The sequence below is a fragment of the Plectropomus leopardus genome, chromosome 5 (assembly GCF_026936395.1).
Source record: "Plectropomus leopardus strain MGB_pleo_1.0 chromosome 5, ASM2693639v1, whole genome shotgun sequence".
Lineage (NCBI taxonomy): Eukaryota > Metazoa > Chordata > Actinopteri > Perciformes > Serranidae > Plectropomus > Plectropomus leopardus.
Genome location: NC_142180.1, coordinates 5,723,274 through 5,750,863, shown reverse-complemented (window position 1 = coordinate 5,750,863; position 27,590 = coordinate 5,723,274). Strand labels below are relative to the sequence as shown.

The 27,590-nt window shown below is 38.5% G+C and overlaps 1 protein-coding gene across 3 annotated transcripts; it reads right to left on the bottom strand.

Moving 5' to 3' along the window:
• Positions 1 to 283: 283 nt before the first annotated feature.
• tut4 (terminal uridylyl transferase 4) lies at positions 284 to 27,494 on the bottom strand. 3 transcript variants are annotated; one of them, XM_042513351.2, is made up of 30 exons: positions 27,099 to 27,494; positions 23,363 to 23,925; positions 23,130 to 23,272; positions 22,140 to 22,256; positions 21,842 to 22,019; positions 21,538 to 21,626; positions 21,358 to 21,409; positions 20,072 to 20,141; positions 19,353 to 19,479; positions 19,080 to 19,199; positions 13,401 to 13,583; positions 13,097 to 13,271; positions 12,475 to 13,010; positions 11,030 to 11,180; positions 10,427 to 10,513; positions 8,829 to 8,932; positions 8,652 to 8,709; positions 8,465 to 8,568; positions 8,271 to 8,360; positions 7,703 to 7,816; positions 7,511 to 7,588; positions 7,225 to 7,402; positions 7,081 to 7,128; positions 6,555 to 6,637; positions 6,347 to 6,462; positions 3,914 to 4,068; positions 3,626 to 3,723; positions 2,393 to 2,951; positions 1,044 to 1,214; positions 284 to 953 (listed from the first exon to the last, which is right to left on the bottom strand). In XM_042513351.2, exons 2-30 carry the CDS (start codon positions 23,844 to 23,846, stop codon positions 865 to 867), a joined length of 4,557 nt encoding a protein of 1,518 aa, XP_042369285.2. In that variant the 5' UTR covers positions 23,847 to 23,925; positions 27,099 to 27,494; the 3' UTR covers positions 284 to 864. The 3 variants fall into 3 exon arrangements, with proteins under 3 accessions (XP_042369285.2, XP_087933546.1, XP_087933547.1); XM_088077420.1 differs by having other exon boundaries at positions 2,771 to 2,951; XM_088077421.1 differs by lacking the exon at positions 284 to 953 and having other exon boundaries at positions 1,050 to 1,214; positions 2,811 to 2,951.
• Between the last annotated feature and the right edge of the window lie 96 nt (positions 27,495 to 27,590).

Sequence of the window (27,590 nt, the reverse complement as noted above, 5' to 3'; positions counted from 1 at the left end):
TTCTTGTTTCCTTTTCTCAATGTTTTTTAAAAGGAATAAAACCAATTTGCTCATTGCTCAAAGGTTTAAATACTTAAGAAATGCATCTGCAAGCAGCACAAGAAAAGTGATGTTGCTCAAGGTTTGAAAGGGTTAAAGATGGCCAGGTTGTGGTGAGCAGGCTGACAGAAATAACTGAAATCTGTACATTTCTTCAGCCATTGTAAATAATGTGGATAATGGCATCCACTCACCCGAATGAACACTGCTGGACTTTGCATTAAGCTGACACCACGAATATGAAGATATTTACAAAGATAACTTTTATGAAGTTTGTTCCTCTTTGTGTATAAAACCACATGGAATATAAAATCATTCAGTCCTGCACACATACACATGAAACTGAAGACATGAACCCACACAACACCTTAAAGTTGTTTGCTTTTTTCTTTATTTTTTTGTAGCTTTTTTTTTTATATATTTAAGATTTTTTCCCTTTTTTCTTGCTATCCCTGCTTTTGGCACTACATACTTAGGGTGACATGTTAGATTGTTTTTAAAACAAACGCCTATTCAAAGCCTTCATCTTGTGGCAAGCAAAGTATGAATACAGCTAATAAAAATAAAGGTTTATATTTTTCCTCCTTACTTTACACATAAAATAAAAACACTTTTTTGGACCCCCTCAAAAATGGGGGTATTAAAATATTTGACATTTGTATCACAAATCAATGTAATGAGACAGGAAATAAAACATAAAAACTGTACAAAAATGAGAAAAAATTCATTTTGTTTTAAAAAGTCTTGTGATCAAATGATGCAAAGAGTACATAATTCTGCTTGTTATGTTACTGACCATAGATCTAATTAAAAGGAGATGCTAGTTCACTTCTTCTGTTGGATGAAGTTCAGATTGACTTGATGTCGGACGTGGGGGACCAGGGGGAAGTTTGGGTTTGGATGCACCACAGACCCTGAAGAAAGAAGCAAAAGAAATCAAATTATGAACTTGTGCTCTTCTGTTTTTGTCAGCAGCAATATAAGAAATGTTCATAATGTCTGACCTTGGGCCACAAAGGGTTTGCCGGGCTGAAAGCCTCCATTACCCTGCTGGATGAAGTTCTGGGGCATCCTGTAGGGCCAGGATGGAGACAGGGTGTACTGTGGAGTTTTATTGTGCTCCCATAACCGGGAGCCTTGGCTGGCGTTTACAAACTGGGCTGGGTGGCCTGACTCTGCGAAGACAAGATCACAACACACTAAATAACTCGCAAAAAGATCAATGAAATCCAATAATTTAAGTCAAGTAACCTCTTTTTCAAACATGTACGGGAGCTGGACTTAACATATAAATGGTGATGTGACAGGCAGCTGGCTGACCGACAACCATTAAGTTACCTTTTAATATGTCATGTTACCTTTTATCATTAAACAGATATATTTCCACACTTTTTTTGATAACACACCCTTCATATATTCCAAATAAAATGACCCCTTTGTGGCATCTGCCACTTCAAAACAGTTCAGTTGCAGTTACAGTTAAAATCTATAATCAATACAGTTTTAAGGTGGACACACAAGATTAGTGTTGCCCATTCAGTATCTGATCAGATTTCTCCAATTTTATTCCTGAGATTTCATGCTGAGTCATGGCCAGAAAAGGGTACTTACAGAGCATTATGATGTCACAGTGAAGTTGACCTTTGACCTTTAGAATATAAGACGTCATCACAGTATATTATATGACATTTGTGTGAAAATTTGCCATAAATTGTGTATGAATTATTGGGTTGCAGAACCCAGAGCAAACTTTGGAGGATTTGGGGGAGTACGAGGCAGCAAACAGCGATTTTGGAGATAGGAAGTTTTGGCCCGACAGCAGCGATATAGAAGGTAAAAAGTTTTTCATATGATGAAGATAATATTAAAGGTTGTTTCACAAATCTGTGTGATATAATTTTTGCTGATTCAAATGTAGCGTAATGAAGTGCTGAATGACTTAAAAAAGTTTAACAGTTTGTTCAAGCACAAAAGGGGAAATAAATAACATCAAAAACAAAATAAACCACAACTACAAAAAAAACCTCCACTGGTTTCAGCTATTGGCCAAATAGCTACTCAAAACTTTGATATCTATCTTGGTATTATTGTTATTTCAACTATTTATATTGTGGTACTGTTTTGTCGTGTGGTTTGTTTATTGTATTTGGACAGTCTGGCGAGGAGAATTTGTATCCTGTACCAATTTCATTACATTTGATCAAATTTCAAAATCTATATTGGCCCAGAATTTCATAATCAGTGCATCTCTAATAATTTACTGTTTAAGTTTAATCTGTATTTACAGCTACAGAGAGAGGAAAAAGACAGAATCCCACACAGACGGTGCCACCAAAGTTCACCCAGTGAATACCTGACTTCACCACAGTGCCATTGCCCATGAGTGACCCCGGTTGTGCCATGTGGTTGTGCCAGTGTCCTTCCCGTCCTGGCCCGCCAATGCCCAGCTGTCTCCCCGCCGGCTGGGCAAAGATGATGCTGGGGTCGTTCAGGTTCATGGGGCTGGGATTGCCACCTGAGCCTGTGGGACTCCCGTTCCCCGACGCCGAGCGCAGGGCGAATTTCAGGCCAGGCGGGGATGGCGCGTTGGCAGAGGACGTGGTGAGGACCGGTCCGTGTATGGGCCAGGAGGTGGAAGGGATGTGTACTGGGTGATGAGGCTGCCCCTGGGACTGGTGCTGGTGAGAGGGAAGAAGCCCCAGTGCGGTGAGCGCCCCCGGGTGGTACTGGCCTGGATGGGAGGTAGGAAAGCTGAAGAGAGAAAGGGGGACCTGCGGGTGGACAGGCTGCTTCTGGGGACCAGCGGAACTGGTCTTAATGTGGGAGGGCTGAGGGGAACTGGAGGACTGGGAGGAACTCTGAGGGACCACAGTGGGCTGCGGGGAGTAGGGCGGAGTCTGCCGACTGTCCGACTGTGGACAGGAAGGAAAAAAGAAAGAAAGAAATACAGAAAATGAAAATGAATTGAATTTTTTATGAATTTTATCTATATTTTGACAAATGTATCCTTCAAATGGGAAAAACATTATTAAAGTTTTTGATTTTAATGGCGTCAAAAGAGGTTTATAGGACCAGTTCACCCAAATTAGCTATGATTCTATCTGCCCACATTTTAAGATATCACTGAACTATTTTTTCTCCACTTGCCTGGTGTTTTTCAAACATATCGGATTCAAACTCTATCTAAATATCATTCCAGCTAACAGGCATACATGAAAATAAAAAAATGTATATTATAGTAAACAAAATGTCACACATCGGCACATATTAAAGCTAGAGTACTGCAAGCTACAGAGAATAAATTTGCCATTATATTACATAACTCAGAAGGTCCTCCATGGAAGATTACGGTTACAATTTTATTACGCACCACAAAATTTCATGACTATTCCAAAAATTTCAATGATTTTTGCAAATTCCATAATTTTCTCAGGCCCGAAATTCCATGACTTTTCCAGATTTTCCATGACTGTGGGAACCTGAATTGGATGTAGCCTAAAATCTCAAAGGTTAAAAAATAATATCATTTATTTTTCTGTATTTTGGGGGAACTGACCCCATTGTAATGTCTGACTGTTATACTCACACATTCAGAGGGCTGTCTGGTCCTTCCAGGACCGTCTGCAGCTGTCTGAGGAATGGGGATGGACTGGGAGCTCACTACATTTCGTACCATGTGAGGAGCTGCAGAACAAGACGAAGAAGCCACATGAGCAGGTTTATTTTGCCCTCTTACTGTCTGAATATTCGCTGTATCCTGTTTTATTTATCATATCAGTTAAGCTTTCAAAACCACTCTAGATTAAAACGTGAATATCATTGAAGTAGTTTTATGAGGTTGTTGTCACTCTTGACGTTTAGATTTTGTGGATACCTGGTGCTCCGGCGGTCCTCTGTTTGAGGTGGCGGTACTCAGGACAGTCCCTCCTTACGTGACCCATGTCCCCACACTGGAAACAACGTCTGTCCTTCGGCTCCCGCTCCTCCTCTTTTATGTCCTCGTCTTTGTCGTTTTCTTTCTTCTTCATCCTGGCAGAGGAAAACATGTCCAGGGCACAACAAGAGGGGATGATTAACTCTGACACATTCAGTGCAAACACACATACATGTGCAGACATACACAAAGGAAGAATAATAGTAAAGGCTCTCCTAAATATCAAAAAGACTTCCGTCCATCTTTAATGTCCAATGCTAAATAACCACAAAATTCTTGCGAAAAAGGCTTTTCTTTAAGCTTGAAACAGTAATGTATTCAAACTAAACTCAGTCAAAATGATCCTTACCATTAAGCTTTACCTTTACAAACAACAGACCTCACCGTGTTATCCTAACTTAACGTACCAGTGTGTTACTCAGTTGCAGCGTCAGGAAAAAGTCAGTCTCTTGCTGTTGCTGCTCTACTCGTTTCTGAAGTCTTTTCTTCTCAAATGTTCTTTTGTCTCTTGGATTAACTTTCCACTGTCACCTGCTCTTTGTTCCCACTTTTGATAGATGGGAGATGATTATGAAATGTGTGTGTTTCTATTCCTGTAACCATCTTGTATCTTCCTCGAGGTGTTGCTGATATTGACTAGATCCATTTTTTGTGTCTCTATCTTTGGGTTGTTGTGTGGATGTTTGTTTGATAACTTCAAGTTCATTCTAGCTGATCTTTGAGGATGTTAGTGTGGGAAAAAGCAAAACTTATTCAAAACAGCACACTCTCTATTACACCTAAACATAAAAACACATTATTATTTAAAAGAAGACAACTAAAGAGTTGTTTTCACCATCAGTTATATGGGTATCACTGCACAACTAATGCATGATGAATATGACAAAACTCACTTGTTAGAAAGTTTTCTCTTAAGGCCCTGACACACTAAGCTGACGGTCAGCTGTCTGTTAATGTTTAGTTACAGAGCTACAGCGAGTGAATAAAATCACTCCGACTGGCAGTTCAAGTCAGCGAACGAGAGGAGAAACAGAAGTGAGGAACGTAAACAAAGAACTGAAGTCAAGAGGGAGGGAGGTCAAAACAAACTTTTTATAAAAGGTCAGATTGGATTTTCTTTAGCCACTGCGCTCTTTAGCAGAGATGTTTCCTGATTGTTTGTGTAGTTGCACGGCAGATAGGTTTTGTTCTTTTAACATTAGACTGTGTTGTTAACCTTCCGAAACCTGAGTAAAATAGCCTATTTTTTTAAATGGGGAAAAGGCAATTAGAAATGTATGGGAAATGACCCAAAACTTAAAAAAAAAGAAAAAATCTCAAAAAAAAAAAAAAAAAATACAGGAGAATTGCCTGATAATTAGACAATAAAAATGTAAAAAAAAAATCATTTAAAATCATTTTAACCACATAATGATGATAATTATAAATATGGTTTTTGGACATTTTTCTCTAGCTTTTTTTTTTTTTTGTACATTTTCCAAATCTACTAATTTTCTGCAGTTTTTGGAACATTTCTTGACAAAATGGTCATTGATACCCCCCCATGTTTTTCAAAAGAAAGCAAACCAATTTGAAAGTTAAAAATACTTGTGCAGGTATCAGAACAAAGCACAAGAAAAGTGATGTCACTCCAGGTTTCAAAGGGTTATTGTGCTAACTGGCTAACTAGCGCCATGACACTCCTGTTTCCCCATTTTGAATGATGATTACAGATGGTCATGGATACCGCCATCTGCTGGTATGAAGAGTTAGTTCCCCTCACGCAGGGAACAAACATAAATGCGTGTTGGCTGTAGTCTTTGCGTCGTGTGCATGTGCAACTTTCTGGCTGAGACACAGGCGATGTGAGGTGACGTGGTAGGCTGCTTCCAATGCAGCTAGTTTTTGATGTCAGTTTGGTGTGTCTGGGCCTTTAGACCTTAAAATGAAATTGGAAAGCTGCAATGGTGCCGTATACTTTAAATACAGATATATAAAGTAACACTGACTATTTTTTATGTAACTCATTTGGTTATAACAACTTATTAACCTCCTCTTTGCTCAGTTGCTCTAAATGTGATTTTTGTGTCACATTTATTATGTGTTATGTGATCAAATGTCAAAGTTGCCATAGCAACCACACATTTATATTTAGCCATTTCTGTGGCTACATTGCAACTCTGTCGTTCTCTTTATATTTTTAGATGAATTAAAGAGCAGAACTGTGGACAGTGGAGCTTTAAAACATATTCATAGAAATGTTAAGTGTATTTTTTACACTGTGAGAAAACAAGAGTTAAATTAATTCATAACATATTTATTACTTCACATCAGTTTCTTTTAATTTGTCTTGGAACTCTACTGGAATGAGAAAAATATTTCCATGAAGCAAACCTGCGTCTCTTTGGACAGTCCTTCATGTAATGTCCAATCTTCCCGCAGATCCTGCAGCACCTGTCATTGGGCGCCAGCTCGCCATCAGTCAGCACTTTAGAGTCAAAGAAGTAGTCCTGCAAAAGATCACAATAGTCAAAGCTGACATTTTAGACCGTTTTTCTTCAGGACAAACAGCAGACAGCTTTCGTGATCATGAGTGACATACCACTTCAGAGCCGGGGACGGGGTAGAACGGAGTCCCAAACAACTTTCTCCCATTGATAAAGGCTTTCATGATGAAGTTTGTCACTAGAGGAAGCAAAGAAAGAACATTTTTACAGGTTTAGAGGCTGCTGAGATCACACCCCCAATACCAGAGTACCAGTATCGTAACAGAACAATAGCGTGACAGGGGGAATTACATGCAGCCAAGAGCCACGAGCGGGAGTCAAACACGAGGCCGCTGCAGCAAGGACACTGCCCTCATTTATGGGGCGCCTGCTTTATCCACTCAGCCACTGGACACCCCCAAATTTTTATCTTTTAAAAGACAACATGACATGAACACCTGCTTCTTCATTCAAACATTAAACAGTGATAAACTTGTAGAAAGGTTGGACTGACAGAGATCTGATCTCTTTCGTAAAGGGAGAAAACACCTTTGACAAGAAATCATATCAACAATCCCAACCCTTTTTATGTTCTTTTGTTTTAGAGTACACAATACCAGAAATATCTGAATCATTACTTACTTTTGCGAGAAACTCCAGCACCAAGATTATGATTTAAATCAAAGGGATCTGAGGAGAAGAAGAGAAGAGTGAGTAGACAAGAAGTTCTGCTGTACTGGTAAGAAGCAGGTACAGACGGAGGGATACACAGATCAGTGGGAGCACCTTCAATAGCAATGCATTTACTGGTCCACTGTTTTTCAAAGGTGGTGAGGCGTTTCCTTTGGCGGATGCTGATGACGTGCTCTTTGAAGTCAAATTCTTCAGTGTAAAAGCGCAGGAGTCCCAGCCACAGCTCTCCGACTGACTCTGTGTTCGGCTGCAGCTCAGAGAGAAGCCGACGCTGCGCGGGAAGATAAAATACAGGAGATGTGACAGGAGCAAAAGCAGACTACATTTAGATAATGTCAAATAATTCAATACCATCCCAACTTAAAGGAATTTAACTCACCAGGTCCTCAAGGTCATCACAAAAGAAAGCATTCCAGCCATCTACCATCCGCTGAGGAACAGTCTTCCCATTAAAGATCTAAAAAGACATCACACAGAGATATTTATCATATTTCATTCATAGCTAAGCCCCTTATGTTTCAGATATAGCTTGTTTCTTCTGAGCTTAAAGTCATTAATCAGTGACTGGTACCTCCTGCAGGACAGGAATGACTGGCGGCTGCCTCTGCTGCAGGAAGTAAAGCACCATCAAGATGTATGCATAAGATGAGAGGCTTCCTCTGGACGCATCCCCAATGTCACAGCGCTGTGAGCATAGACAGACGTTAGTCACTCATAAAGAGACAACACAGTAAAACTTCAGCCCATTCAATATCTTCAATACCTGCTGCTCTCTGCTCCAAAGAGTAGTGAAAGATCATGGTGAATTTCAATTATTCCACTATTAGAGTAATCATGAACATCATGTTAAACAGCACGTTAAGAGACTGCTGTGCAACCAACAATAAAACTGCAAAAAATACAGTACATATGCAGCTATTTAAAAAATGCAAAAGATCTTACTTGTAAAAAAAAAAGAAAAAAAGAAAAAAAACAGGCATGTGTCCCATCTGTGATGCAATAAAACAATATGTTTTAAGTATGTTTTCATTATTATCGGGAAAAAATTGTAAATCCCGATTATTTTGGAAGGGATAAAAAATTAGAAAAATGAAAACTTTGTGGTTAAGGGTTAATGCATCAGCTTAACATTTACAAACCTTTGCAAAGACCTTCATGGTGTATCCCAGGAACTGCACGCGTGGATCCAGGGCTGCATATGTCGCCAGCATCCTGGTGTTGTGTTGAGCCTACAGGGAGGAGCAGTCCAAATTAATCCATACAGCATTTGCAATAATTAAAATTATGTGTAAGCACTTTCTATAACAGTGAAGGAAGGCTCTGCTCCACTCACCAGGGTGTTATAAAGGCTAATATCTCCTTCCAGACCACTCTGTCTGTGTTCAAACTTCACAATAGGCACTTTAGCTGTTGTGATAGGCAGGATGTTCCTCAAACCTGTCACGTCAGGAAAATGGGAGGTCAGTCAGATTCAGTATTGACAAATACGAATATAAAAAGATAATCAGGAAAATGTTCACCTGTATGCTTCTTTAGCACCTTTGCAAGGCCTTCAATGATCTCCTTGCAGTTCAGCCTCTGCTCAGACAGATCAAAATTTAAATGTAACAGTGAGACAATATCAGGATCACGTCTCTAATCCCACTGAGGAAACATGAATTGCATGAAAAGTCTCTTTCTGTGTGTGTGTCGCCTACCTCTGCAGTCTCATGGCCCTCCAGAGTCATGCAGATGTCAAGGTCACTGTCACGGAAGCCGAAGCCATTTTTGGAGGAGCCAAACAAGCAGAGCTGAGCTTTATCTGTGGATTCACAAATAGGAAGAGATGTGCTTTCTATCCAAATGTAAAACACACATTTTATAGCAGTGTCAGATATTCTCAAATACAGACATGTTTGTTCAAACTCTGACAAAAATACAGTTCTCACTGTCTTATTTGTTGTGTGTGTTGTGTCATAAGCTGCTGTGAATGAAACTCACAATTCCCACAAATGTTTAACAATTGAGGCCCTTTTTTTCACCTGCACTATATGCCTAAAATGTTCAGGAACATTTCCTGCAGGGGTCATGTGTGTGTTGGAGCGGTGAAATGCTGGTACGGCTGTGTGGGTAATGACAGTAGTAACACTGCAGCTACAAAATATGCTTTCAGATGGAGCGAGCAAAGCGATGACAAGAGCCTGCTGATCATATACATGAATCCATGACCTTGTCAAACAAACTTTTTTTTTAATATTAAATACATCACAATAACATTGGCATCAGACAAAATCAGCCCCTCGCCGTCATGTTCCTGTAATAAGAGAAATCCTGTCCGGCTTTGCCCAATCTTCCTCTGTGGAGTTTTATGATTGGTATCTATAAGTGTGGTTGTGCCATCTGCTGGACTGTGAGCCTGGTAAGACCATCCTGATGACACAAGCTCCACATTCAGTCTGGACTGTCTGCCACCCCCAGAAATTTGAGGCGGCAGAGTAAAATGCCTCGTGTAAACAACTGAAAGGATTCTGTGGACATTAACATTGTCAGAGGGCTTATATTTTGAAACAGAAACAGAGAAGACTGAGTAAACACATAATAACTGATACTGTCATATACCGTGTACCCTAGTGAAATTCCAAAATGAAGGAATAAATAAAAATGGTAAATATATTTTTTGATCAATTCTTAATGTCCATCTGACCACAAATTTGTGTAGTAGAGGCTTGTGCTGACGTCAGGATTGGCTGAAGATGTTTGTCTGTCAAGGGTTAGGGTTAGGGCTCACTAAACGTGTCTGGGGTGGCAGAGAATCCAGACTGACACCACTGAGCCAGACAGAATGTTGAGCTCAGCATGATCTTACCAGGAGACTGGACTGGGCCTTACGTAATCTTTTCCGGAATCGCCATGGCATGTGTGAAAAGACGGACGTGTTTCTGAATGCAGTGCATGTGTGAATACCGAAGATCACTATCGGTACCTGACAGATTATTTTAGTAATTTGCTAAGATCTATGAGTGAAAGAGGGTTTAGTCTAATGACGACCTGGAGAGCATTTTAATTTTAAATATAAGGAGGAAGCATCTAGTTTGCACTGACAGTAAACAGCAACAAAAACAAATTAACACAGCAAAAAGGGGCAAAACAGTAAGGCTTGCTTATAAAATATGTGAGGAAAAAAACTCAACAACAAACAAATTAATAGCAGACATTTTTAAAAAAGCTTGATATTCTCTTCCTTGGAGAAACATACACAAAGATTCTGGTCAAAGAAGAACTTAAGAATGTGTTACTGGCAGTAGTTTGTACTCACCGTTGTACTCCTTCCTTATGAACCTCTCCAGACTACCGAGGATCTGCTCCCTCTTCTGCTGCTCAGCATGTGTCGGTGACAGTTCATCTACAGAATAGCAGAAATTCACTCAATCACGGGGAGCTACAATAACTGATCAACACAGTCAACTGAAAAAAAAGAAGCTGCAGACACTTCTGATTTGATAGAATAATTGTTCGTTATTTTTCAAGCAAAAATGTCAACATTTAATGGTTTTGGGAGCAGATATGTGAGAATTGGCTGATTTGTAATGTCAGTAAAATAAACAATAATTAGTTGCAGCCATAGAATCATATACATTTTTTTTATGAAACACTACTGCAATGATAAAAAGCTGGTCTACTATTGGTGGTTAAGAGTAAAACTACAAAGTCTTATTTCGTATCATATTACAGTTGGGAGTTAATGTAATCCAGTCTACTTATTTAATGGTTTTTATTTTAATATTTTAATATTAAAATCAAGTCTTTCTGCATTTTGTTTTTAATAGCAATTGTTTAAAAATTGTATAACCTAAATGCAATTACTCTACAGAAAAGACTTAATGAAAGACAATTCAGCAGTGAACCACAGACTACTTACAGTAGCACAATTTGCAGAGACCATCTAGGATTTCTCTAAAGCGGTCGTTCATAGGAGGCAGAGGCTTCAGCTCGATCTTCTTAAAGTCCTCAGGACACTCGTCTTTCAGGTGACCATCTCGCTTGCAAATACTGCACACAACAGTTGGAGGCTGGAAAACAAGAAAGTTAAAAGACCATAAATGTTATGACACAAGAAAGCCTTTGTTGATGAAGAGTAAGTGCAAGATAATGGCATTAATTCCAAAATGTTTTACCATCCTGAACTAGTTAAAGAGCATCACTTTGACATAACATCTGTGTTGCAAAGCTTGAAAATAAAATGTCTTAAGTGTTTCATGACGCAAATAGGGGGGATGCTTGAAAAATATCACATCCTTTTACACCAAGAAAGAAAACAAAGCCCTCACTGACATGCTGAAGAGTTACCATGTGGCTTTCTGCACATCAAATACATTTAAAAATCTGAGTTTAAGTGTATTTTTTAACCCAAAAATTAAAACTGTAGTTAAAGGTGGTGTAAAGTCAGTATGACCATCATCAAAACACCATTCTCACTGTTAAGTTTAACTTCCATCACATGGAAAAAATTAGCAAGACTAGATGTTCCACAGCTGAGCAGTGGCTGAGCAGTGGCAGTGGCGCTGCTCTACCCTGTTAACATAAGAGCCAAAGGAAAAACACAACAGATTCCAGGACAAACAACACACATGCTGCTCACCCAGGCACTGTGGCCAGGGCATTTGACTGTTTAGCCACTGGAAAAAAGTTGTGAGCCTCCAAAACACTGTAGTTCTTAAGGGTTGCAAATCCCTGCTTGCATTTGGTCAAAACAAAGGCTCATGGCATTTTTTTGTCAATACAGAATAGAACACAGCAGAATACAAAGATGTTTAACTATTGCTGAAGTAAAAATGCAATTTATATCTAATTAAAAGGTCTCAATTAAATCAACTCTTGATTGTATGCTACTGTCTTTATAGAAAAATAACTAGGGATGAACTTTAATGGATTTTTTTGCCAATATGCTGATATATATAAATTAATTTGGCTGATAACTGATATCAATATATCAGCTTTTTTCCACCTAATTTTAGTGATCATCAAGTCTTTTGGGTAGTGAAATTATATCATATTTTACACACTCCTATAGTGTTTGGCCCATCAGTAGATTTATATATAAAATACAATGTTCTTAAATTTACCTAATAAACTTTCATTGCAGAAAATAATAAAAATACTTTAACTTTGGGTTGATGCTTTGTACATGTTCACTTTGTCAAAAAAAAAGGTTAATGATATCGGCAGAAATGAGCATGTTGGCCAATATTTCATTTTAAAGCCAATACCTGCTGATGGTGATGAAGTGCCGATATTATTGTGCATACAGAGTGAAACCATGTATACAGATGGTGAATGGTGCTCTCATCGTGTGCTTGTTCTTACCTTCCCACCAGTGAAAATCATCTTGTCAAACACATAGTGAAGATCCTCTGATGTAACAGGTCCGTCCTTATCTGAAGCACCGCTATCTTCCTCCTCCTCCTCCTCCTCCTTCTCCTCCTCCTCGTCCTCTTCCTCTTCCTCCCCCTCCTTGTCACTGTCCAGCAGGCCATTGGGGGAGAAGGGAGTTTTGTTCCCCTCATTAAGAACCATGTCCATGAGGCTGGCATCTAAAGTCTTCTCACCCTTCTTTTGGGACGGATCTGATCCATCTTCATCATCGCTGTCAGCCTCTTCGTCCTCCTTCAGCCCCTGGTGCCCCCTCTGAGCGCTTTTGTCGTCTATCCCTTCGTCTTCCTCCTTCTTCTCAACCGTCTCACCTTGCTTGGCTGCCTTTTTGCTCCTCTGGCACCGCCCAGTGCCCCTTCTCTGAGGGCACGCAAAGTATTTGTACGCCGTGCGGAAGCGCTCCTGAATGTACTCAAACACCATTTGGCTGTTCAAGCTTCGTGCAACGTTCCTCTTCAAGGCAAAAGGATCTAAAAAAAATAAAAAGAATAAAAAGGAGTGAATTTCTGATGTTTCCAGACCTGTAAGATGACTCTTTATTAAAGTGGTCTCTCACCTTCAATAGCAAGCCTGCGGCGAGGCCAGTTCTTCACCTCCCTAGAGAGGAGCTCCTTTAAGCGGATGCTGATGATGTACTCTTCAAGAGCAAACTCCAGTGTGTAGAAACGTAAAAGCTCCAACCACAACTGGCCCAGAGACACGTCTTTACCCAGGTCCAAGGTTAGGCGGGTCTTTGAGGGACGAGCAGGGCGACAAAGCAAAGAACTTCAACACTGCCTTTCATAAAAGTTCAACTTGAAATCTAAATCAAAGTAAATGGTTCTCTGTGGAATGTGAATGTGTGCTGTAGAGAAACTCACCATGCCCTCTGAGTAATGAGTATCATCGGGTTTCTTCTGCTCTGGTTTGGGTCTGCCCTCTCCCCTGGTCTCGTTTCGGTTGTCCGTCGAGCTCTGAGGTCTACGCTCCCACCGCACGAACATGTCCAACGTGATTCCAGTTAGATGATACTCATCCACACGTTTCACATCAAAGCCTTCAATCTGAAAGAGAGCAATGGAGTCAAAAAAAAAAATAGCATTAAGAAAAGTTTTAAAAAGCCAGGTAGCCAGGACTTGTCTGCTGGGACTTAAGTTTTTTTTTTTTTTATTTATCTATTCATTTTTTTCTGACTGCTTGTTTTTGTTTGATCTTGCTGGGTTTAGTTGCCAGTAATTTGTAAACTGTTGATGTTATTGCTATCTATTTTGTTTTCTTTGTCTCCCCTGCTTTGGAAAAAGCAAAAAGTTCAACAAAAATATGTCTGGAAAAAAAGCTGATTAAACTCTGCAGCTCCTTCATGGCAGACAACCCTTCATGTTGGTTTGTCATGCTATTGGTGATGACTTGGAGACTCGCAACCATACACACCCCATTGTGGTCATCACACAGCTTGTGTTTCTGCCTGTATCAGCATTTAAAGGGCTACTTTGCTGATTTTTCAACCATCTGTGTGATAACAATGTAGGTACTATGTGTAAATGAACTGTGGTAAACTTCCCTGTGTCATACTAGCAGCCAGATGTCCCTACTCATCTCTCAGCTCAAATCTGCTGGATGATGTGACTTGAACGACAGATTGTACATTTTGTAGGCTCTACCACCACGGATCCCAAGACTATAGACACAGATATTCAGAGACCCCCCTTCTCTCTCAAACATGGAGCAAACTCTAAACAAATGGCAACACTAAGCAGTGGGGTTGTGCCATATCATATCATCCACCATGATACCGGTATAATTTTTAACCCTTACGGCCCAGTTTAATATTACACACACTCGATGTGAGGGTCTAAGGGCAGAGGGATGTCGTACGCTGTAAAGCCCTCTGAGGCAAACTGTGTTTTGTGATAATGGGCTTTAAATATAAAATTGAATTGAATTGAACTCGTATTGCTCTGCACACTAAATGCGCGTTTCAGCATCAAGCTGGAAAATATTACACATTTATATAATTTTCCACTATCACTGAATTAACCCCTAATCATTACCAAATACTCATTAATTTTCAGAATCTGAACCCTTCATATGCCAGGTTTTTGACATGATGCATTATGTTTTTAGATTAAAAAAAACAGAAAAGTAATTATTTTCAATATACTCACACTAAGTAGATTATTATTTTTTGATTATTGTAGCCTTGGATATGTCAAAGATTAGCAGCAACATTTTAATAATTATTATTTTTATGCAGTGTCAAATACAGACACTTATACACGGTCAATGATTTGCAGCAACATTAATTCTGACAGTGCACCTGGTGGAAACAGCATGTATTTTCTCCTTATTACAAATATGGTAAAAATTATGTCATGGGGGAAAATATTAAAAATAACATCCCAGGGCAAAAGCACAGTATGACACCCAGAAATAATACAACGCGTGTTTTTATGCTTTGATGTCTGAGGGATCAAAAATTACAGTTTGAATGGGTTTCAATGGCACTGGAAATTCAAAGATTAAAAAAAAAAAAAAACACAATCTTGCCAAAATGTATGTCATATGGAGAATGAAAAGCATGTAAAATTCGCCAAACAGTGCCTAAGGGTTAATATGATAACAAAAGTTCCTATCGTGATATTGGCAATATTTTGATTTATTAACATAATGGCGTCATACTGTTACATATGGCAACAACACATGTGGCTAAAAACAAAATAGCTAGCAGCCTGGAGCGACCTCAGTGGTGCAGAATCATTTATAGATTAAAGACAATGTTTTTTTGTATTTAGCAACTGTTTATATGTGTAATTTTTGATCGATTTGATTTTATTGTAGTGTCTATATTTTATACATAATCTAAATCTGAAGAATCTGAAGAACTTTCTACTGAACACGTGAAAGCTAACTACATTTATGCTGACATTAACAACTATAAAATTTACTTTGTTTCTGCATTTCCGTCGTAAAATACCCTGAAATATTATGATATTATTTTTGTGCCACATCACCCAGCCCTACTAAGCAGTACTGATAAAATATAAACCAAGACTCAAGACACAAGTTGTCTGTTGCATTTTCTTACCTTAAATGTTTTCAGAAACATATTTTAGCTCATCATTTAACTGTAATTTGAGATTATAATCTTGAAAGAACACTGTAGCTTGAAAGGTACTATATAAATAAGGATTATCATTAGTAGTCATAGTAATATTGTTGATGTTATTATTTAATGTTAATTTTATTATTACAATAATATTATTATTATTATTATTATTATTATTATTATTATTATTAATAATAATAATAATAATAATAATAATAATAATAATAAGACTAGTTTTATGGTAAAACCATCTTCCCAGCAGTGAAATACTTCTGAACTTGACAATTATTTCATAGCCAATAGAAACACTGGCAGAAGAAGTATGTATGTTGTTGAGAAAAATGAAAATTTCCTTTTTCAGGAAGAAGGCCATTATAAATAAATGAGGAATATTTGCAACAGTATCTAATTATCAACCCAATGAAGGTATAAAATGGCTGCTTTCAAAGCTTTCAATGTGAAGAATCTGAATTCCACATGATTTTCCACACTTATTACATTTACAAATGTGCAGATTTACAGCCCAAAGACAACATCAACAACTGCAGAAATGAAACTACAAATTCTGACAAAACAACAACAACAAAAAAAAAACAAATGGGAAAGAACTAGGCGGTTAAAATTAAATTAAATTAAATTAAATTAACTAAAATGAAAGAGTTTATTTGGTTTTTTTTTTTTTTTTCACAAACACATTTTAGAAACAGACAGAAAGCATGGAGAGAAAGAAGAAAAAGTCACTCTGTAACAAAGGTCCCCGACCGATGACTTTGCTACTGCACTTTATGCATCTTAACCACAAGGCTGCCAGGACGCCCCTGAGTTCTATCCACCCAGCCAATCATGCAATTTTGGAGAAAATCTCGAAGCTCTATGCTCTAGGTCGCTGCATCTTTTCCTCTTCTATACAAGCAGAAAAGTACATCTTGAAGTAAAGAGTAAACTACAAAAATGGAGGAAAGCCTATTGTTGCGGTTTGATCTCACTGAACAGGAACATTTGGGTTCCTTGGAGGTTCAGGGTTTGATTGTCTGTTATCATTGTGTTTTGGTTGCTTTAAAAAACACTGCTGTAATCGGTGATATGTTCAAGTGACTGACTGATTGATTGATTGATTGGTAGGAATGTGTTGAGAGCTGCAAGAGGATAAGCATTACGGCTCTGCAGCTTGCTTTTAGGCATCTAATGAGATCATCGCTGCTTCAGGCAAAAACAGTGATGCCAGTTAACTTTAAACATTGCTGAAGGACTGTGTTTGTATTGTTTTAGACAAAAATAAACTTTAAGCTGTGACGTTTGCTTTGGTTTACACTTTATTGCAATATTAAAAAAAGCTTGTGATTCAAATATCTCTCATGGGGTATACTGTAATGTGTATCTTTCTTATTTTGGAGCTGTGGATGTCACTGTTGGGTGTGGAGGTACAGGTGTGAGAGCACATGCTGCACCCAGCAGTGATACCAGGTGAGGAATGTGTTCTAGTGAAGGCCTGAAACTTGCAAACAGTGGTTTGGTTATTCTTCAATATGCAACTTCAGAAAGCCACCTCTGTGTGAGCACCTCATGGCATAAATAGACTAAGGGTCTGAATAAAAAACCTTGCACACCTGAAGGAGAGAAGCTAGAAGAAGTAGTTCCCATCTTACTTTTACATTACAGAGGAGTTCTCCCTGCTGATAAATGGTAAAAAAAAATAACTTGTACTTCATCTGAAAGTAACAGTGATGCCAGAAATGATAAATGCAATCTTAGTTAAATGGGTCATTTTAGAATTTTAAATGTAAATATGAATATGAATTTTACATCATGAAGAAATTAATGATTTGTAGTATCAAATTGCTTTTCCTTATGCAAATGAGAGCAGAATGGTGGGAGGGTGATTTTTCAACCATGTATTTTTCATGAGTTAAATGTGCCTGCTCAAAATAACACAGACACACTTTTATCACATACACCACAACTGGCTACACCACCGCTCAGCCTGTCTACCAATCCAAGACGTCATCTCAATGTAAAGTCTATGCGCGGCATATGACCTCTCAGCGGGGCCAGCGGGAAAAACACTACTGGACATATTTAGCAGGCCACATACCCCCTGGAAGTAAACCCAGAAGATAGATGCTTTTTCTGGCGTATGCATCAGTCAAACAAATCCCATTGGACTAAATACGTGCCATCTTGGGGTCTTGATTCCAGATTTTATTATACATCCGATCCCTGAGCCATACCACGAGACATGACACAAGACGCAGACGAAGAATGTGGGTCAGCCTGTGCAGACGCTGTCTACGTTACACCAGGCTGTGACACTTACACTACTAACTGTGTTCTCCGAAACATGCTTGAAATCTCAGTCCTTTCCCTCTGCTTTATATCAGTGAAGACACCCACTACATAAAAAAGTTAACTTTCTCAAAGATGGACCAAACTCTGATCAAGTCTGAATAATGCATCGAAAAATAACAGGGAGGAGGCGGGAAAGCTCTGACAAATAAGCAGAATTACAATTTTCATGAATTTTATCATAAGAATCATTTCTCACTCAAAAAGAAAATGTTATGAGTATTAAATATAAAGAATACAATTAGGGCTGTCAGCATTAACGCATCAGTTGCAATGTGATTAATGTCCTTAATTGACGCATTACTTTTTTTAAAAAATCAGGTTAATCACCGGCCAACTTTCCCTTCTTTAAGAGGCTGTCCCTGGCTGAGCTTTAAAGGTATCATATGAAACCGGAAGACCTGAGGAATCCAGTGGTACCAAGAATAAAGCTCCAAAAATAGGCTGAATTCTGGCGATAGACAAATGACATGTTCATTAAGGATCCCTTGACCTCTGACCTCCAGATATATGAATGAATATGGGTTTTTAAGCTACAGACATGCCCCCTTTATGCTAGTCCCATGCACTTTTCTGCTGTCATTTGATTCATAATCAAGACAGTCTGGTAAGAATTGCCTCACCTCGTCAATATAGACTTCAGAACTGTTTTATAATGTAAAATAATGGAACTGCAAACATGCAATTAAAACTGTGATAAAAGTATAAAGATAAAAATGTATGTAACCCTTAACAAAAATGCTCCAGGATGCTTTCACTTCAATTGTCTGTGCAGAGTAGCAGCTGTGCTCCTGTGAGAAGTCATTCCTAGCCGCAGCTCACTCAGTGGTGAAATTGAAGTTTTGCAAATCGACGCATTTCTGTAATCAAAGATGTCGATTACGTCAATGAATCGCCACAGCCCTACTTTGTTTCATGTTATTCCCCATCTCTCCCTCTCTCCTTTCATCTCCTCCCCATCTCTCTCTTTTGTCAGCTAACTAACCAAAGGCGTAAAATACCCCCTAATAATAATTTTTTTAAAAGGAAAAGGATTAAAAATAATTTGGGTTTTTGGGAGAGCAGATATGGAGCATAACTTTTCAAGCAACAGGGGGAACACTTCACCTACCCAGCGGCCCAGGTAGACAGGGAGGATGGGCTCTTTCCTCTGCTGCAGGAAGAAGATGACCATGAGGGCGAAGGAGTATGATGGGATTCCACCTTCGGCCTGGCAGTCGATGTGACACAGCTACCGAGAAAAACAAGAATTGCTCTAAGTTAGTCTGCAATTTGGCCTCAATCCAAACAATAAAACAGAAATGTATTTGTTCAATTATAATATCTTCTTATACTTCTTATAGCCTGGGCACTTTTCCTCATTCAGTGTCATTCGCAGCCTTACCCTTGCCCAGTAGCGGAAGGCCAGCACCAGTGGAATCAATCTGGGTTCCAGTTTAGACAGAGCTGCCAGGTGATTGGTGGTGAGACAAGCCACGTCGTTACCTGCACTGACTTTACACATTAGGCCGCTGCAAAGGAACAGAAGTGGCAATGAAAAGTGAGAACAAGTATTTTTAAATTGACATTAAAGAAATCTAAGTCTAACTGTTGTAATACTTCAACACCTCACTGGCAGATACCATATGGAATATGTACATAAACATATGAAAAAGACATTTATGCAGCACTGGAGGCTTTACATGTGATGTTTTACTCTCTCTTTGGAATAGATTTTTTTGGAAACACAAAAGTTGGTGCCAGACTGTAAATTAGTGTTGGAACTGCAGACCTTAAAGGTCAGGCAAGTGGGAGTTGATATCTACTGCAACAATGTGCAGTTATATAAGTGCACCGAATTTAGACCATCTAACGCAGCTGACTCTAAAGGTACCAAGTTGCAGTCATAATTTCCTTCTTTTAATCAATCATCATTGTAATGATGCCAACCAATATTTAAAAATATGAGAACCACATACTATAAATCATTACTAAATTAAAACTCCCTTTCTAGACATGTATGACAAATAAGGTAAACATCAAAGAGAGTAAACTGTCAAAAATATACACATACAGATAAGAAAAGGCAAAAAAATGCATCAATGCATGTAAAGCAACACTCACTTGCAAACATCCCGACAGAAAACAGCAGGAACTTTGGCATGAAAATCTGACTCAACCTCAGAAAATTCAGCTGGAGAAGAGAGACAGAAAAAAAAATTAAATGATCTTGAAGAGGTTTGCACATACACTAATTCACTACAGGACTTTTACATAAAAGCAAAACAACAAAAAGTACCATTTATCACCCAAACCACGAGGTTCAGGTCCTTAACCCCTTCAGATCCCCCCGTCCATTCCAATGGACAAAACCTCTGTTGGAACCCAAATGCATCCAAATTGATGGGATGTCTGTAAGCCAATCACAGTGTTCCACATCATCTAAAGTGGACTGCTTTAGAGCCACGCCCCCTTTTAACAAGCAGGGCTGACCATGAGGAAAAGAAGAAGTGCGTTTCAGTTAATAAATCATATTGTTTAAGTCCAAAATTTGTGTTTAAAGCAAAGATGAGATGTTATATTACTAATAAATGTAAAAAAAAAATCTTAAGTTTTAAAGCCTTTACACAGGATTTTTTTTTTCAAAAATATCCATCCAGTGGAATGGACAGTAGATCTGAATGTCACAGGAAAATGAACGTGAGAAATAATGTTTAAATACGGATATAAATTGTTCAGATTAAATTTTTTTCAATGATACAACAACAAGCTTTAATGCATCTTATTGATTATGCTCACAGAATATTGATCTCTGGTATTTCACATACTATTTTCAGGAGATACAAAATAGATACTTCTGACTTCTGACATAGATACTAATAATTCCTGACAAAGCAGAACAGTCAGGAGATACTTCAGGAGATAAAAAATATATAAGTGATGTGTTTTAAAACATCACTTTATTTTTTGATATGAGTTACTTAGTCATGAAAAATAAATAATCTCTTTATTGGCTTATTTATTATTATGGCGATTTCTACGTTAAGAGTCTTTGGTCCACTGGAATGGACAGAAAAAAAACACATAATTAAGTATCCTAATCAAAACGTGCATTTAGAGTAGAAATCCATCATTACAACATATTTCTATATTTTTGTGTTTAGAAAATGAATGGGTTCTGAACAGGTTAAGGAAAAACATTTAAATCATATTCAACCTGATAAGGAATCCCAAACAATGTGCCTCTTGAAACTGTTGTGCTATTTGCAAATACTATCAGATATATGGAACAACACCACAAATAATAATTCCTGACAAAGCAGAACAGTCAGTTAATGCAACTTAGTAAACTATTCATCTCATCATGTCTCAACTTATGGAGAATTTAAAATGCACTGAGCAAAACTTACGGCTGTTCTTAAGAATTTCCAGCACTTGAATCAAGACCTCAGGTTGTGTCATCTGAACAGATAAAAGCAACAAGAGAAAGTGAGACCATCGACTACAATACAAAATATCCCTGCTGATTTATAACGGCCACTTTATGTTATTGGAGAAAATGCAGAAGACAGCGGAAGAAGCACACTTACTGAGGAGGGGTGGGTGACATCGATGTTGATATCACTCGTCTTGAAGGCAAATCGGGTAAGACACGAACCATAGAGACGGAGAGCACAAGCTGAAAAGCCAAAGACAGGATATTGGAAAATATATACAGTATATAAAGTGTATTTCACACTCAGAAGGATTCATCCAGAAAACTGGACAGTGAGAACCAGCAAGGTTGAATTTCAGTGGGACCTAAAATAAAAATAAAGCGTTTCTCAAAGCGTTTCCATTTTTACACAACTCTTTGCAGGAAAAAAACAATTGAACATCATCACAGCATATAACCTGGGAGGTGCTTCTTTATGATCTCTTCCATCTTGATGACCACGGCCGTCCGAACCTCAAAGTCCTCCTCTGAGATCCCGTGCCGCCTGGCTGTTTCTAGGACCGCCACGTCCACGGCCCTCAGCTGGGCAGCGGAGGCAGGAGGCAGGGCACGGAGCTCGTTCTCCTCCTGTTTTTCCTGATACAGAACATGTGAAAAAAAATAATTCTAATCACATCTTTAGTGCCCATACAGATAAGCACAAATAAAACACGTGTCCTGCTATGAGTGACAACACACACTTTAGAGTTTTCATACCATGATGTTCTTCTTGTGTCTCTTCTCCTTGATGTGTTTGTGTGCTCCTTGGATGTTCTCGATGTGCACAGAACAGAGCTTGCATAAGTATTGATAGTTTGGATACTCAGGGGACTGCTATGGAAACAGAAACAGAAGCAAAAGTCATCAGTTTATGTAGGGTCTCTTACATGTTTTTAATTGGAAATTTGGCCTTTTGACATGATCATAATCATTAAACCCACACGCTCATGCTAGGTAGAGAAAAAAACCCAAACAAATCCCTAGTACAAGAAATAAACACAAGCTAGTGATGATTCTATGAAACAAAGTGAACGGAAAAGAATGGAAGGACGGGGTTTCCATAACTATTATCCTTATTATTCTTAAAGAAGTATTACACTTCTGGAAGGAGGGTCTTTCCATGACACTGGGCTGTCTATGCAGTAGAAAGATGCAAATACTTTGGAAATTGGATCCACATGACCAGTGAAAACAGAAAAAAAGGTTTGTGAAATTTGCTTTAGCTTGAGACCATCTTGTAAAGGTATGCAATGAAAGTAAGCATCAGCAACTAAATCTGTTTGATTACATTATTTCCTTTTGGGCTGTCTTAACTGCTGCCGCAATGCAGCTTCAGAGCGCCCTTTTGGGCAGCACTTTTGTCACACACCTGCTCTCTTTTTTATTCCTGTCACATGCATTGACAGATCACGGGATTGGCTGAATTTGTGTGAATCGTTGCGACTGCAACATCACGAAATCCTGAAGAGACTGCTTCAAGCAGTTGTTTAATTTTTATTTCTTCAAAACATGTCTATGATCAAAAAAGCAGATGATGTTTGATCAGAGATCATGAAAGATTTGCTTAATTCTTCTCTATCAATCTACTAGTAAATCTATCATACTATCTATTGCAGATGTATACTCGCTGTACCCATAATGCAGCAGCTGAGATGAGCTGAGTGATACATTTACTGTATATCGGGTGTAACTGGATTGTTTCCTTACTTTCAACAGTCGGTGGATGTAGTCTCTGTAGAGGCGCTCCTCTGCCTGTCGGAGGCCCAGCTGTTGCTCTGTCAGGGGCCCGTCCTCCACCCTGGGCCTCACCTCGTCAATAGACTGATGCATCAGTGCAGCAGCTTTCACCCCTGCAAACAACAAAGACAAAGACGTTTACCAGAGACACATTTGAAAAAAGGAGACATAATAACCTCAAGAAAAACATTGTGCAAACCCACCATGGGACTTTTCCTTTGCTGGAGCCACAGTGGAGCTCTTGGCCTGCTCTTTGAGGCCCTTCTCGGGTGTACCAGGCACTACAGGAGAGCTGGTCTCTCTGTTTGCTGACGGGCTGCTATCTGCAGAAATAGACACCCTGGAGTCAGAAGCCTGAGCCACCAGCTGCGGTTTTGAGCTTGCCGCTTTTCCTTTCCCTCTCTCCCCAGAACTTGTCCTTCCGGTCAGTCTGGTCAGCCTGGACATCCGTCCTCTCCTCTTGTCCTGGGAGAGCTCTGCTGAAGTTCTGCCCGGCCCGCGGCTTCCCTGACCACCTATATTATGTTCATCCTTAGCGGCAGTGAGGTGTTCTTTGCTGCGGGTTGCAGACTTGGTGCCCTCTTTCTGTGCAGGAGCCTCTTTATTTGACTTCTCACTGGACAAAGCTTTGGGTCCTCTGGGTTGAGACTGTTTGACTGATTTTACTGGACTTATGGACTCGTCCATACCTCCTGTCCTGCTGCTCTTGTCCCTGGTGGAGTCAACACCACGCTGAGGATGACCAGGGAGGCAGGCCACCTACAGTCTAAGGGAAGAAAGCAAAGCCATCAGTATGAATAGCAAGACTACACTGCATTGTGAAAGGCTGTTGTCTTGTTTCACCACTTCAGGTGAAACTTACCCACAAAATAGTTGTGTAAACTTACTTTGCATGTTACTTAACAGAGCTTATATACATTTGTTCACTACAGAAATCAATCTACAAAGAGAAAAAAAATTATTCTTCAATAGCCAAGTGAAGACACAGAAAATGGATACAATACAAATATTATGGTTAACTAAAATGTCATAAGTTCTTAATGCTTTTGTACCTATTTTATGCAGACTTACAGCATTGCTGCAAACTTTTGAGGTATTATTAAAATTGGAAATAAAAGTTTGGTATTTGACTATTTTGCTTGGAGAATATGATCATGAGTGAATTACAATTACGTTATTTTGACTTGTATGGCATGGTAAAATAGTAAAATAAAACATGGAAAACAAGACAAGAGGTGTTGTCACAAAGGAAACACTTTTTAACTTTTGTGCTTTAACAAAGTCATATGACTTGGTTTTGAAGAGAATTTGTTTTGTTTTTCTAACCTTTTATCTGGACAGAACATGGAGAAATTTTACCTCCACTACATAACAAACCATTAAAAAAAAGTTCTCTAAATCTTTCCAAAATAGTTGGTGCAAATCCAGTGAAAGAAGTAGCAGGGAAAAGTTTCCTTGATAGGTCCAGAAAAAACCCACATAAATGTACCATAATCTTTATCGGTTTTGAATCTTTCAAAAGCATTTCTCACAAGATGAATTTAATGTAGCATCTTATAAGTTTGAACTATTGATTTCACTTTTTTGGTTTATCTGCTTTTTATTTTTTCCATAATATTTAATAATAGTTGTGTTTTTCATAAATTTAACAAGGTGTATGCTGCTGTATAACACTGAAGAGAGGGGCTTTTATCTGCTCTCCCTGAACACAAACACATGCACTGAGGTGGAATACAAACCAAGTATACTCACCCAAGTTTGCCAATAACATACTATTGTGAGGTACATTACATGAGAATTTCCATTTTATTCTACTTCACTACATTATGAAGGAAAACATAGTACTTTTTACACCAAAACATTGATTTGATAACTTCACTTGCTCATTATTTTTCAGATTCAGATTATTAACAGAAAAAATACAAATTAAGGACTTGTGATGTAGTGTTAAAGATTAACTCTTTGAAACCTGTATCGACATCACTTTTCTTGTGCTGCATTCAGATGCCTTCGAAAAGAATTTAAACCTTTGAGCACTGGGCAAATTAGTTTGATTTCTCTCAAAAACATAAGGAAAAAGGCAATGAGAAGCTTGAAAGAAATAAACAGATTTAGATTTTTTTTAAGCCAGGGAAAAAAATTCTGAGAACTATATTTAGAATGATCATGATTATGTATTTATCATCTTAATAGATGATAAATAGATGAGAATTATTATTTTTTAAACAGTTTTCAGGTAATTTCCTTGTTTGTTTGTTTGTTTGTTTAACTTTCCAATTTTGTGTTCATGTTTTTTGTTAATTTTCATGTAATATTTTTTTACTTTTAACTAATTTATTGCTAATTTCAGCATCATTTCCTCTTCAGTTTCTCATTGCTTTCTCCCCATGTTTTTGAAAGAAATCAAGTCAACTTGCCAAAGTTTTAAAAGGTTAACCCATCCAGCAGTGTACAAAGTAAAGAAAATTAGCTCCAGTTTTATCAGCTGCAACATTAAAGTGATGTACACATTAATAAATCACTAATTATGAACTTATATATCATTCTGCATAATAAGTACTTTAATTTCAGTAAAATGTTTAAGTAAAATCTTGAATGCAGGGCTTTTAATTGAAACAGAGTATTTTTACACCAGACATTGCTACTTTTACATTCGTTAAGTAAAAGATCTGAGTAAAAGATCTGTACATATGCTGCCAATGCTGTATCAAAGTCTGTTTCCCCCTCTGTACTGCCACTTCACATGTTAAGAATGAATTTGGGATTATGTTAAGTTATGTTTAGGCGATACAGACATGATTGTTTGGGGTTGGCACTAAACTTTGTTTCAGTTAGAGGAGAAACGAAACTGATGGGGAAGCAGACTTGGACACAATGCCACCTCCTCCCTAAATGATTGTAGTAAATGCATGACCCTCCCTACACTATAAAACAGTGATATTTGAAAAACTTACCCTTTTACCCATGAGACATGGGAAAATAGGCCTTTGTTCTTTCAAAAACATAGGGAGAAGGCATTGGGTGATGAAAAAACTTTACTAAAAAGTATACGCAAATTACCCGAAAATTGTTTCAAAATTAATAATAAAATGAAAAAACAAACCAACATGAAAGCCGCCTGGAAAAATTAGTCAAATATATATACTAACAAATAATAATTCTGTAACATAATTTTAAAATATAGAATTATGATAAATATAAATAGATTTTCCTTAACTTTTCCTCCCTATCTTTTTGAAAATAATTTTCTAAATCTACTTATATCTTGCAATTTTTTGGAAGTTTTCTTATTAAGATGCTCATTGCTTTCATTCCATGTTTTTTTTTAAAGAAATCAAGTCAATTTGCCCGGATTTCAAAAGGATAACCCATCCAGCAGTTTATAAAGTAGTGAAAATTAGCTCCATCTTTACCAGCTGCAACATTAAAGGGATGTACGCATCAAAAAATCACTAATTATAAACTGATATATCATTCTGCATGAAAAGAACTTAATTTTTGGTAAAATTTTAAAGTAAAATCTTGAATGCGGTACTTTTACCTGAAACGGAGTATTTTTACACTGGGCAGTACTACTTTTGCATAAGTTAAGTAAAAGAACAGGACTTCTTGCATCACTGCTCATATGTACAAAGACAGAGCAGACCGAGAAGTGATGCTGCCGGTGTTGTATCTAAGTCCGTTTCCCCCTCTGTACTGCCACCTCACATGCTCGGTGTTGAGAATTCATTTGTGATAATGTTAGGTTATGCTTAGGCGACGCAGACATGACTGTTTGGGGCTGGCGCTAACCTTTGTTTCAGGTAGAGGGAAAACGAAACTGATGGGGAGCAGACTTGCACACAACACCGGGACTGAACGTTAGCTCAACTTCCAAACACAAGCCAAAGGAGGGGGTCATCACGCACGCAGATATTATCGACTAAAAGCAATGCTCACCATTAAAACCAAAATGCGTTCCCCGTGCTGTAGGAAGGATTCACGCTGACTTCCTGAAGACTCGTTGCTTGGCCGACTCGTAAGCCGTCTTCGCGAGCTAACCAACGTTAGCCGCTGTGCCCCCGGTCGTCCGGCTGAGCTAGCTGACGGGAAATAAATAATACTGGCACCCAGTTGCCACACAGCAGCAAGTCATTAAACACCGCGAGACACGACTGCGACCAGGACGACACACGACAGCGCCTAATAACTTACTTTGAGCCTCTAAAGTCGATTTCGGATTATTATTTAGCTGCCTCCATGGTGCTGTTCTAAATAATGTTTTTAAAATCCCACGGCCCTGGTCAAAACAGCAACCATTGACGCCATGTTAATACATTAGCTACCCCGCTGCATTGTGGGAGTGCCAGTGATGATGAAGAGGGGCGTGAAGTGTGCTGCGTTCAAATGCAGCTCGGAAACTGTTTACTGTAACTACAGTAATTTCTATTT